General features: G+C 41.9%; 1 protein-coding gene across 3 annotated transcripts; it reads right to left on the minus strand.

Annotated features, from left to right (window-relative positions):
* Positions 1-1,634: 1,634 nt before the first annotated feature.
* On the minus strand, positions 1,635-12,508 carry ttc13 (tetratricopeptide repeat domain 13). 3 transcript variants are annotated; one of them, XM_034579981.1, is made up of 23 exons: positions 12,263-12,508; positions 10,573-10,667; positions 9,811-9,886; positions 9,643-9,713; positions 9,121-9,186; positions 8,682-8,774; positions 8,005-8,121; positions 7,811-7,921; positions 7,254-7,336; positions 6,967-7,108; positions 6,674-6,848; positions 6,407-6,563; positions 5,851-5,981; positions 5,634-5,766; positions 4,900-4,992; positions 4,611-4,694; positions 4,258-4,342; positions 3,954-4,060; positions 3,363-3,498; positions 2,607-2,686; positions 2,368-2,446; positions 2,174-2,253; positions 1,635-1,937 (listed from the first exon to the last, which is right to left on the minus strand). In XM_034579981.1, the coding sequence occupies exons 1-23, from the start codon at positions 12,504-12,506 to the stop codon at positions 1,823-1,825; spliced, it is 2,553 nt and encodes an 850-aa protein (XP_034435872.1). In that variant the 5' UTR covers positions 12,507-12,508; the 3' UTR covers positions 1,635-1,822. The 3 variants fall into 3 exon arrangements, with proteins under 3 accessions (XP_034435872.1, XP_034435871.1, XP_034435873.1); XM_034579980.1 differs by having other exon boundaries at positions 3,954-4,063; XM_034579982.1 differs by lacking the exons at positions 1,635-1,937; positions 2,174-2,253 and having other exon boundaries at positions 2,368-2,494; positions 3,954-4,063.
* Between the last annotated feature and the right edge of the window lie 351 nt (positions 12,509-12,859).

Here is a 12,859-nt window from a genome sequence, read left to right on the forward strand (position 1 = left end):
CACAAGTGTAATTCCATGAAACTGTAAAACTCATGAGATGTCATTTAACGCAGGTTTAAAGAATGATCGCTAAGGAAATAACAGTAACAGTTGTTGTGTGCTTTTCTATTTCACCTGTAATTAATCCTCATCAAGATAAAACAGTCAGAGATATCAGGGAACATTCAGGAGCTCTTATTTTGTAGCTTCTACTTGAGTTTCAATGGTTACTAATTCTATTTTAAAGGTGATATTACAATTTAATAAAAGTAAATGTAAATTTGTGTTGAAGCAACTTTAGAATGACACTAATATTGAATGAATTGCTTTTATTTTCATCCATTTTCAACAGAGGAAAAGATGAATAACAATTGCAGCCGATCGTTACTTTCTTTACTAGTTAATTATGAAAGTTAAAAGTGATAAATTTGTCTATAAATTACCAAATTATTGATTGTCAATTTAGGTTTTTGTTGCTGATTTCTGTCTCGACCTAAAATCTCTGACTGTCCCTCTTGTTTCAGGTCAGCAACTCTTCTTTAAATCAAACCGTCATGGGTCACGTTAAAAGAAATCTGGGGTTACAGCCCCCGAAAAGAGAAGTGACACTTCCTGCCAGCGTTGAGTAAATAAATTAAAAAGAGAAACTGCTTCAAGTATCCAAAGTAGAATCAGGTTTGGTTTCATATCGTTAAAATCCCTCAGCTCCTTCTCTGCTGTCGGGCCGGAGCACAGCAGCGGTTTAACTAAGGAGAAGTTTAAAGTGCCAATTACGATCTTCAATTTTAAATAAAAACTTTTAATACATAACGCTGTCGATTCAAAACTTAAATCTCCAGACTTGAAGATAAAATTCAACATTCTTGGTGAACTAAATATAGGGATTTTGTCTGTGCGATGACAGATTGTTCATGCCGATGAGTTTTGTGCTTTGGGCGTTTGAGTGTGAGGCCGATGACGCAGAGAGAGAGAGAGAGAGAGAGAGAGAGAGAGAGAGAGAGAGAGAGCGACAGAGAGAGAGAGAAAAAGAGAGATCGACACAGAGAGAGACAGAGACAGAGACAGAGAAAGAGAGACAGAGAGAGACAGAGAGAGAGAGAGAGAGAGAGAGAGAGAGAGAGAGAGAGAGAGAGAGAGAGAGAGAGAGAAAATCAGGTTACAGGGTTGCTTACGGACACATCCTGCTTCAATGCTCTCTGTCATTTCTCACTAACAGTGTGGTAACACGGGGACAAACCCAAAGTATCGTTGTGAAAGACGCCAAATATGAAGTACTCGTTAAAACTGATCCGTTATTGAACTCTATGAACATATGTACTTTGAAAAAAATCTGCGTGTATCCGAAAAACTTCAACAGAAAACCACATTTTTATACAAATTAAGTATTCGTTTCCTTCCAGCCCAAGATGTTTAATTAACTAACTGAGGAAACGTCTCACTAACTGTGGCTCTTTGCTGTTTACTGTGGTGGTGATTAAAATAGAATTAAAGGTAATAATAGTAAACTGCTTTTTAACATTTCACTACGATGCATTTAAAATGAGAAATAAACTTTGCAACTGTGGCGTTAGGGGTCATGTGCGAAGAAGCGTTTCAGGAAAGATGACAGAGAACAAAGCAGGAGTGTGTTTGGATACCGAAATGAAACTAATCGCGGTTTTAATTTGAAAAACCAAATAATGGTCGTTACTTTGTCGGGAAACAGACTCTGATCTTAGTCCGGTTCGGTTTGGGTTGAAGAAGAAGAAGAAGAAGAAGAAGAAAGTCACGTTGTTCTGCCCAGTGTAGAAGCTCCATCATTAAGACTTCATCGAACAGACCCGTCTCCGGTGGAGAAGTCGTGTTAAGACTTCTTTGGACAGTGTGAAGACGAGTCTGTGTTTAGAACCTCGATCATCGTCCTGGTCGACGCGAACGTCTCTGCTACAGATGGAAGACTCTGGTACCAGCTCGGTAAACTGAGGAGGACGAGAAGACGTGAGGTCAGATAAGACAAGGAAAGGAAAGGTACGACAAGGAAAGGAAAGGTAAGGTAAAGAACAGAACATTAACACAAGGAAATAAACTAAATGGAATCAAACAAAACAGAGGGAAAGGAAAGGAAAATATTCAGTTCAGTAACATAAGGAAAGGAAATGAGAGTAAAAGGTAAAGTACAGTACAGGAAGGAAAGGTAAGAAGAATAACTTCCCACCTTTTAAGATTCATCCAGATCTTCGCTGTTTTACTGAAGCTCTCTGGACTCGGTGTGGTCATAGCTTCAAAATCCACCAGCTGAAACAAAACCAACCCCAACGGTTTAGAGGATGTTGAAAAAGCTTCGGGTGTTTATTCAGACATGAAGACTAACTGTAACAGGACATTCATGTGAAGGAGCCTTATCGTTACCTTTCCTTTAGGGATCCTACCGACGACCTCCTTCCCACTGGCCATCAGCGCCCCCATCACAACGGAGTACGCCACCACACTGAGGACAAACACGTCATGGATGAAGGACTTTGTTTTACATGTTTATCTGTGTATTTACGATACCCGGGTCACTGAGGACATCGTGGCAGAACAGCAACTCACCGTCTCTCACTGAATAAACAACTGTGGACAATGTTTTAACCTTCAACGGAATTTACCTGGATCCTCTGGAGAGGGGCATGAGGTTGCAGAAGTAATAGACCAAGGAGAGGATCAGGTTGCACAAGGCGTCTGCGTCCTGACGGAACAAATCAGAGTCAACTTTACGGTCACAGACAGTTTCTACAGACACGTCTCCTCTGTGCACATCCTTCATTTACACTTTATCCAGACAGGGTGCAGACACAATAGGAAGAGACAAGAGGAACGTTCATTTGGTTCCAGGTATCGGTTTCAGAGTGAGTGTCCACGTCTCTTTGTTACAACAGGAGAAGTGTTATCTGTTTAAATAAGACAATAGGAGGAACAGAGGCAGGGTTGATTCCCAGCGGTGTTGATTTCTCATTTCTGTTTCAACAAGGGGGTGATAATGTTTCTCTAATGTCTGTAACTCACTGAAGTGAGACATGACAGTGCAAAAAGCAGCTGGGAAATACGTTCAGCTCAATACTGTAAAGTGATCTAATTGTAAAATAATTGTAATATCGTCCAGAGAATTAATTTCCTGTCTAGAAAACTGAAATCTGGGATATTCATGCAGAGGAAAGGGGAAGAAATTAGAGGTGGAAGATCGAAAAACATTAAAATATATATTTTTCCCTTTATTGTTCATAGAGACAGACTCTTTTTTTCCCCCAAAACTTCAACATGACATCTTCCAAGTTCTTGTTTAACAGAAACAGTCCAAAATTCAAAAAGTACATTTACAGTAACGTAAAACAGAGGGAAAAGTTTCCCAGTTAGACGAATCTTACCCCGAGTTCTGTGGACAGCATCAAAGCTTTTCCTTTGGCTGTGAGGTCTTTATAGATGGACTCGATCTCTGACTGGTACTGCTGGGTCCGCTCCTCTGTCGTCTGCGTCTCTACTGAGAACAACATGTTGCCCACCCTAAGATACAGAAACACACAAGACAGACTATTCACTAATTAGACGTCACTTGGGCTTCTTCGCTCATCATGATCCAAATGAACTGGAAAGCTTCAGCACAAGAGAAGACATGAAAACTAAATTGTCATTGTCATGTTTTCACCCCTGTCCTTTGGTCTGTTGATCAATTTTTTTGACATCAAAACCAATTTCCAGGGGAATGATTCATGGATCTTGATGAAAAAAGGCCTGTTTATGGGAATAATGTGTGGAATTTGGAGCAGATCTGCATTAAAATCTGGACCTGGTAGATTAATATGTAGTTTCCTAAGTGGATTGTTGGTCCTCTGGGGAAGCTTAGTTGTTTGCTGCAATAATAAGTTTAAATTCAACAGATTTTCTTCAGCTTAGTGTTGAAGAACGTGTGTAAAACTATAGAATCTCACGCTAACATATGAATAAAAGACGAATCTTGCCTGTCTCCGGTGATGGTGATGGTAAAACCGTCGTACTCCTTCCCAGCATCCTTCATGCTCGGGACCTTGGAGTTGACTGTGAAGCCATCTCTGGTTTTACTGTTGAACTGCTTCAGAAAACAAACACAAACACACACACACATGACCTTCCTGGGTTTTGGATGCTGAACGGCGGGGGAGATACCGAGGTTTTGCAATATAGAGGTGCAAATAAAGATTAGATATAAATCTGAGACTAAATCTATTGCATCTTCAGTTCATTTACTCTCGCTAACGTTATTTGTGTTCTTCTCCTCCTCTTTACCTTCATTATGGGCAGAAGATCTTCTACTTTGTTGACATTTTCAAGAGCCTGTCGGACTTCTAGTAAACCTCTGGGGTTGTACGCCCTGGGAGACATTATAAAACACACACTTGTTAAAAAGAAGCAGCAAAAACACAAACGTCAGACACAACAAACATTCACACACATTTGCACTTTCCTGCAAAATGAATAAAGCCCAGAGGACAGAATGATTTACATAATGCTGCGTCGTAGGAAGTGTATTAACATCAAGGCAGTGAAATCACAGGGTTCAGGCTCGGCTGATTTGTCGTAGCATTTGAGTTCATGTATTTTTCAGTGAAGGAAAGGAAAGAGGTTGAGCTGTAATTCACCCGTGGTACACCAGTATTCTGTCTTTGATAAAGTCCAGGATGTTGTCGAAGTAAGCCAGGTATCGGATGTTGATAATCTGTCCCCTGAGGAAAAAAGGAGATCAAAGGGCAAATTTAAACATAATAGCAGGAGTCAACTTGTCGGAAACAAGGCGACAGGAAGTGAAAATCTGAATGTTAAACACATATTTTTGGACTAAAACGATGAGAGTCTAGGAGGCGAGGAAATTCCAGTCACTCGAGGGACTCATGAGTGTGTGAACACGTCCTCGGGGTCTCAGCTCGTTACCTGATGAGATTGATATGATTGTTGAAGCCTCGACTGAGACTCCTGGCTGGCATCTGGTCTAACCACAAAACTGGCTGGTCTGGATCTGCGATCCTACGAACACAGAGAGAAGCCCGTTGGAGTTAGTCACAGGGAAATTCAATAGGTACAAGGTTCACTTTGTTCTTTTTCTATGATGCTATGATGAAACTGTGGGAGTGAATTTAGAGATTAACTCCCCAGTTAATAAATTTAACTTTTCTGGTTCTCACAAAGTAAAACCAGATTAAAATGGCTGAACTCTAGAATAATTTATAACTTTTTTCTGGAAAGTCGGAGCACGAGGAACTGGTAACAATCATAAATGAACATTTGTATTTATCCCTAAATCCCTCAGGGTTATTTCCTGGAGACATTAACGATTTAACAGTTGCTCCTGAACGTCTCCTGGAATATGTAGACACACATTTTTATGTGTATTGGTAATAGCTCATCTGGCCAAACCACAGTCACACTACTACTTTAACAGTAATATAATACTAAAACGTCTGTTATTTTGAAGTCAGTAAAATATATCGGTTGTCGCTGTTTTAAACTGTCAATTTACATCAGTCTATAAAGTTTATTACAACACTTGTTATTTAAAGTAATTTGCCCTTTTCTCTCCAATAATTCTGACCTCCTGAAAAACGTAGAGACCAACAGAATGAATCCGTTCACGTTAAATAGTTTTGTTTTCAGTTGCTCCCTCTCACCTTCTCCATTTAACAGCTATATCGAACATGTCTCTCCACTGCATCTGCCTGGTCTTGCCGTTGACTCGCACTTTGGAGTTGCTCCATGTTCGATGCATGGCCTGCATGACCTCCAGCGTAGCCAAACCCATGGCTGAAAAAAGATGTACATTATTTATTCACCCCGGTTATTAAAACCTAAATGATCTTTATGAGCTGCAGCATTTGTGCCTGGTACCTCTGTGTATCCGCCTGTTCGGTAGGAAACCAGGAGTGTCATATTGCATTAGCGCCCCCAGATGGTCGGCCGTGCATATCAGCTTCTGAACTTCACTGCTGTAGCTGTCAAAGTTCTGCGGCAGCACGTCCCTGCAAACCACAGAGAGAAGAGGAGGACACCGAGGATGAGCTTCATCAGAGCTTTCATGAGGAGTGGGCAGATTTTTTTAACTGCGGCTACCTGTCAAACTTCTGAAACGTGTTTATGAGACCAGAGAAACTATTTTCATTTTGCTGACAGAGGCATAAGAACATTTGAGCTTTAAAGTCATGTGGAAAGACCGCAGGTGTTTGCTTTCAACCACAAAACACTGACTGCCTCGGCGCTGAGCTCAGACCAACTGCTACTAACTGCAGCTCAAGACATTTCGGTGGTGATGGAACCAGATTTAGCAGATTTCCTCCAGACGACACACTGGAGGTGAAGTGAAGGGCAAACTGTAGGATTTTTAACAACAGGGATAAGAATAAAAACCAGTGTATTGCTCTGTTAAACCGTTATTGATCCAACCTACTTGATATGTGGCTGCAGGCCGGGCTGCTCTTCGTAGTCTTCTATTAGAAAAGGCAGATTCTTGGCCCAGTGGTTCTTGAAGTTTCCTGGTAAATCCTGGTCCACGTTGTATTCGGCCACTGGGATGTCCAGGTGGGAGTGCAGGTAGCGAGAGTACTCTGGTGGAAAAACAAAAAGCAAAGCAGAGGGAGAACATAAGACATCACCTAAAATAACTACCACCAGGGGTTTCTTGTTGTTTATTTGTGTGTGTGAGGGAAACACAGACCTCTGAGGTATTTCACTTTGAGGTATTCGGAGCTGGCCTTCTGTCCCAGCAGAGGATCGTTCAGCATGACTTTAGTCTGAGCTTTGATGCCCTCGTAGAACTGCCCCATGGCCACGTGACTCAACCCCTTCATGTACTGACACACCTCGTTGTAGGGCTCCAACTGAAGACACCGCTGAAGAATCACAGAACAGGAGGAGAACATGAGGAGTGAACTGTGCATCTGTTGTTGGAATTATAGGTGTTTTGTGTAGCTTAAAGTGCAGTTTGGATGAGTCATGTGATTCCTCTACCTTGAAGTTGCCTATGGCCTCCTGCAGGGAGCCGTGGTGGTAGAGCATCATGCCTCGGAGCTGGAGAGACTGGATGTGGTTCTGGTTCAACATGAGGGCTTTCTGGAAACTCTCCATAGCTGACTCAAAATCCCCCAGCTCCCTGAAAAGAGGAAGAAGACACCAAGTGCAAAGGGTTGAAATATTGTTAGTAGAGCAGGAAAGGTGGGGGACTTTCATATTCCTAAATAAAAAGGACAAACTGTTTTATTATTGTTTGAAATCAAGAAACAACACCACTGCTGTACCTGTAGGCCTGTCCTAGGCTCTTATAGGCATCTATGAAGTCAGGCTTGAACTTCAGCGCCTCTTTGAACGTCTCGATGGCTTCCTGATGAGAGAAAACACAGCAACCTTTCACACACTGCCGACACAAAAAGGAAACCGCAACCAGGAACATGTAGATAGAGGGTAAGCTGTGACTCAGCAGGTCGTTCGGACCTTTTTTAGAACAGACTGCAAACTCTTTACACACAGCAGCATCAAAGATAGAAACAAGTATGACCATGTGAGCCCTGCTTTCATGAAGAGAACAAACAAAAGGACTCTACCGACAAAGAGCAGATTCACAGTTTGTGCTGATAAAATGTTGATTGTGCAAGGACGTCTTTGACATCTAATGACATGACAGGAGAAAGATATAAGAGAATCTTGTGGTCCTTTCTTCAGAGGACAGATTAAAAAAAGGTTGGTGCTACAAATACAAACTTGTTATTTTAATAATCAAACTAAAAAGCAGTATTAGTCCAAGTTTTGTGAGGAAATGAAGACATTTAAAAAATCAATGAGCCACTGAAGAGCTCACCTTGAGCATGCCTCTGTGGAAGAAGGTGAGGCCCTTATAGAGCATGGCGATGGGCTGATTCTTCTTCAGCTCTAAAGACTGCTGGAAGTCCTCCATAGCTGCCACGTAGTCCTGGTGGGAAAGTGTAACACAGCGTCAGCACACAGATGTAAATGTTCACAAACATGCACATGGATGGAGTTTAATCCCCAAACCTCTGAGATGAAAAGCAGCGTTCCTCTGTGTCTGTAGAGGCGAGCGGACGGCTGCAGCTGGATGGCTTTGGTCAGATCCCCCAGAGCCTCAGTGATCCGACCCAGAGGAGACAGGATCTAAAGACACATACACACAATTCAACACGCATTATGGTAATGTAGGCTGAGTAAATATTAAACATCATGTCCAAGGTATTGCCAGCAAGGACGTGGACCGGCTCCAGTATGTCCAGAACTCAGCTGCCAGGGTTCTCACCCTGACGGAGCCCTGGCAGCACATCACCCCCACCCTCATCCATCTTCCTGTCAAGTTCTGCATCCTTTACAAAATCTTCCTCCTCACCGATAAAATCCCTACATGGCCCACAGTTCCCCTCTGACGGTCTACTGGTCTACCCACCACCCCTCGTACAACCCTGAGGGAACAATGGAGACTTGGACTTCAAGCTGTGCACAATCCATTCACATGAAGCAACATAGTTTCTGCTGTTTAATTAGAAAATCAAATCAGTTTAATGGTTTTATCAGCTTCATTAAATCCATCGATGCAAAGAGCTGATGACTGTAAAGGGTGTTGTGTCAATTAAAAACTCCACTGGAGCATTCAAAGAACCTTTGTATGATATTGGAAGAACTTCAGAGGAAGTTTTGGCACCAGAGCTCTGAACGGCTCTTACCTCGGCTCTCTGCTCGTAGACTTCTGGCCAGTTTGGCTCCAGCGTGATGACTCTGTTGAGCTCGTACAAAGCCAAGTCAGCATTCTTTATGTCCTGGCAAAGGGACAGAGCGAAGGCAGTTATATTGTGTTGGTATAATGTTTATGTGCATATATATATATATCCCTTAATTTTGAGACAAATAAAACTAAACGCATTAACATAAAAACCTTCCTATGCCGCCAAATAAAGTTGTGGGCTTCAGAAAATGAGTAGAATTGTTTTTTAATCAGTTTTTAAATTGACCATTTTGGCACAAAACTAAACAAGACTAGGAAAATGAATTAAATTCAAACAATATAAAGACACAAACAGGATAGATTAATAAGTATGAGTTCACTGCTATGAATAATCTAAAGACCTTTACTATATATACTATATATATTTTGAAGCAACTCACCTGTAGACTTTTCTTTCCATAAGCTATCCCTCTCCCATAAATGGCACTGACCAGCTCCGGGTCACCCTGTGTGAAAGACATTAATCATTAAGAAGATGTTACTGGTTTTAACCCATCGACTGTAAATAAAGATGGACGGCACATCTCCACTTCCTCCCACTAGCCAGAAATGAAGCCAAAAGATCCCTGACACGATCTCTGCCATCTGGCACCGATTAAGTAATTTGGAGCTGGAGTCTGTGCAGAGGCGATTAAGGGATGGAATCATGGTACCGAGGTATTTATAGCATCAAACAACTCATTAAAATCAAACTTGAACCCTTGAAACAAAGGGTCAGTGTGACGAGAACTACCTTAAATGACAGAAACCATCTTTGTAGACAATTATTTGACAAGTCCTTTGACTTTTTAGTACTAATACTACAGCCAGCCTCACAGACGTCCATCTTTATATACAGTCTTTGATTTGAGCCCACAGAAACAGAGTTGTTACAGAGTTGTAGTAACTGGATGCAGACGCACCTGTAGGAGGAGGGAGAAATGTTTGATGGCTTCATCATAAAGACCGTTGCCGATCAGCACGTAGCCTATAGCTGCAACGAGAGGACAGATGATGATGATGAAATCAAATTATTCAGTTCAGCATAAATAGTTTCTGATGCATTCTGTGTGATCAACTTTCTAACTTACCAAGTTCTTCATTCGTGTTGTGGTTCACTACAGGGAAGGGGATTTTTTTCTGCTCTATAAACAACTTGGCCTGGTTCTGTGAAAAAAAAAAAAAACAACATCAGGGGACAGCACAGGAAGGAAACTACACAACTGTCACTGTGACAAAGTGAAGATAAACACATTACAACACAAAGGCTCAAGGCTCTTTGAAAGAAACATTTATCAAGGACATTTCTTCAAGGTGAAAGGATTTTAAATGAGCTTTTCAGCGTCTCTCAAGGTTACACCGAGCAATGTGTTTACCATTACAGGATGCAAATGTTGCCGTGGCAGCATTTGGGGTTTTGTGTAGATGATCAGATAGCACAAGCAGAACAAGTAACAGTAGCTAAATCATCAAAACGACAAACTCAGGCACTGGGACACAGTCAAATGTCCGAGGTCTGTTTCTCTTTTCCACACTTATGCTGCTTAACTTCAACTTCATCCAGAAATATTCACTTTCAGGCTTTGAAATATGATTCGACTTGACGTCCAGTGCTTCTACAAGTGCAACAAACTCCTGATCACACAAAACGACAGATGCTGCAAGTCTGAGGTGCAGCAGAGCTGAAACCTCCACCGGTGAAGCAATATTTTTCAGCTTGGATTAAAACATTTTTTAACGTATTCATCTCTAACATACGGTGTCGCTTGATTTGCAAGTGTGAGTGTGAGTGTGAGTGTGAGTGTGTTTATGTGTATGCGTGAGTGTAAGTGTGAGTGGGTGTGTGTTCTCACCAGGATTTTCTCGGCATTAAGTGAGAAGACTGACTCGCAGGGCGGGTTGCTTCCTTCCTCACAGTCTGGGTCTTCCAACTGTAAGATTGATGACTCTGAAAGACAAATGTTCACAACACAATCTTTACTTAATGCACTTCAGACCGTTGTATGAGAATGGATTTGTACTTTTTCAAACAAAAAGGGAAGTTACTAACTTCTCCCATCCTGTCAAATAACTGGTTTTCAAAGTTGCATTCAAATTTGAGGGTAAACATGTTTGTAACACAGAGAAAACCATTGCAATCATAACATCATGTCTCTTAATTTATCTGATGTAAAACGTAGGACATCGGCTAATCAGTAGATTCTTCACTGACTCTTTTACAGTGAGGTTTTTATCTACCAGCTTTTGAAAAACCCAACCTTTTTAGTTTCACATCAGATATGATAAATGGTATCAGCCGACCGTCGTGTTTGAGACGCTGCAACCAGATCACAAAGCGGATGAACTGATCATCAAACAGGTTCCACTCGGGTGCAAACATGCAAGAAGTAGAGGTACTGTGGAATTTTACCGAATCCGAATATCTCTGCATTTCAACACACATTCATTCGACCACGGAGCAGCAGATCAGCTGCAGCACGTCCGCCTGTACAAACAGTTCTTTCACCGAAATGCAACGACACAGGGAGCCATAAAAACTGGGATATAACAGAAGCTACAGCTCTGTGCATAATTAATACCCAGTTGGCAGTTTATTAGGAACACTAAGCAGAAATGAATGAAGTCTAATCCTGCAATAAATCCTCCTTTCATGGAGGTTGTAACTGCAGTTTCTGCTGAGGCTGTTTTTAGAGAGGTGGTGATTCATCTTTATGGATTGTGTATGAGGTCAGATATCTGTCATTCTGTGTGAGCACCATAAACTTAATCCTCTGATCCATTATCATACATTTTAACCACCATTATATTTGTATAATAACAAATGGACATTATAAAGGATTCTTTGCAGTACTGTTGAATTGTATTACACAGATAAGTTATTATTATTTAGCCTGTCCTCATTGATAAGCCAAATAACTGTAACTCCTCCTAAAACCAGATAAGGAGACACAAACACCTGTCAGCGCAACATGTGTCAACACAAGAGTGACTTAATAATGCAACACAATTCAACAGCACCATAATTTATCCTACAATGATAAATGAGCATTATAACCTTGGTGAATAGAGGATTTATTGCAGGACTGTTGCACTAGCATAGCATTCCTAAGCAGGGTGCTACTAATACCTGTGTGTGTGTGTGTGTGTGTGTGTATGTGGGTGTGTGTGTATATGTGGGTGTGTGTATGTGGGTGTGTGCGTGTAGAATTCACACACAATTGCATGTTTTTTGACAGGAGTTTGGTCTAAATCTCTCCAGAGAAGCTCTAATAAACCTCAATGTGGATGTTTTCTTCAATGTTACACTCAAATTAAAATAATCTCCATTTTCTCTGTCTTCCACTCTTGCTTTAAAATCCAGTTTAGCCTCTAATAGAGTGAGAGCACGAGCTGATCTCCTGTGCTCTGTCACCGCTTGTTGACATTCATTAGCTGTTATTAGCCTAGCTAGCCAGCGTTAGCTCGGGGCTAAGCTAGCCGGGAGGCTCCGCGGCAGTGCCGGGGAGGACGTGGCGAAGTGGCGGCGACGCAGAGGCACTTTACCGCAGTCGGAGGCGTACTCCTCCCACTCGGACAGCGAGCTGCAGCCCTGCCGGTGGAGCTCGTTGTTGAACAGCGTCAGGGCGGAGAAGTGCTCGGTGGAGACGGAGGCGCGGCTCAGGCACAGCAGCGAGAGGACGAGCACCGCGGCGGCCCGGCTACCGGGGGCCATGTTGCTCATGTGTGACGCCACCGAGCGGAAGCTTCCGCAGATCCACCTCCGCAGCCGGACTACACGTCCCGGCATGCTGTGCGGCTGTCAGACCGGTCTCACACGTCACATTAATGAATACAACTGTTCCCGCTTGAACCTTTCAGATTAAAACCGAAAGTTCACAACTGTCATATTCTACAGGTGTAAAATACTGCGGATGTATAATTTGGTCTGGTACAAACAATAAAGAACTGAAGTCTATCCTTCACTAACATTTAGTTTGTACTTCTTCTACTACTACTATTTCTACTACTACAACTATCACTACCATAACAACTATTACTACTATTACTACATCATCAACAACTACTACTATTACTACATCAACTATTACTACTACTACAACTACTACTTCTACTATCACTACCATAACAACTACTACTACT

This window comes from Hippoglossus hippoglossus, chromosome 24 (assembly GCF_009819705.1).
Source record: "Hippoglossus hippoglossus isolate fHipHip1 chromosome 24, fHipHip1.pri, whole genome shotgun sequence".
Classification (NCBI taxonomy): Eukaryota; Metazoa; Chordata; class Actinopteri; order Pleuronectiformes; family Pleuronectidae; genus Hippoglossus; species Hippoglossus hippoglossus.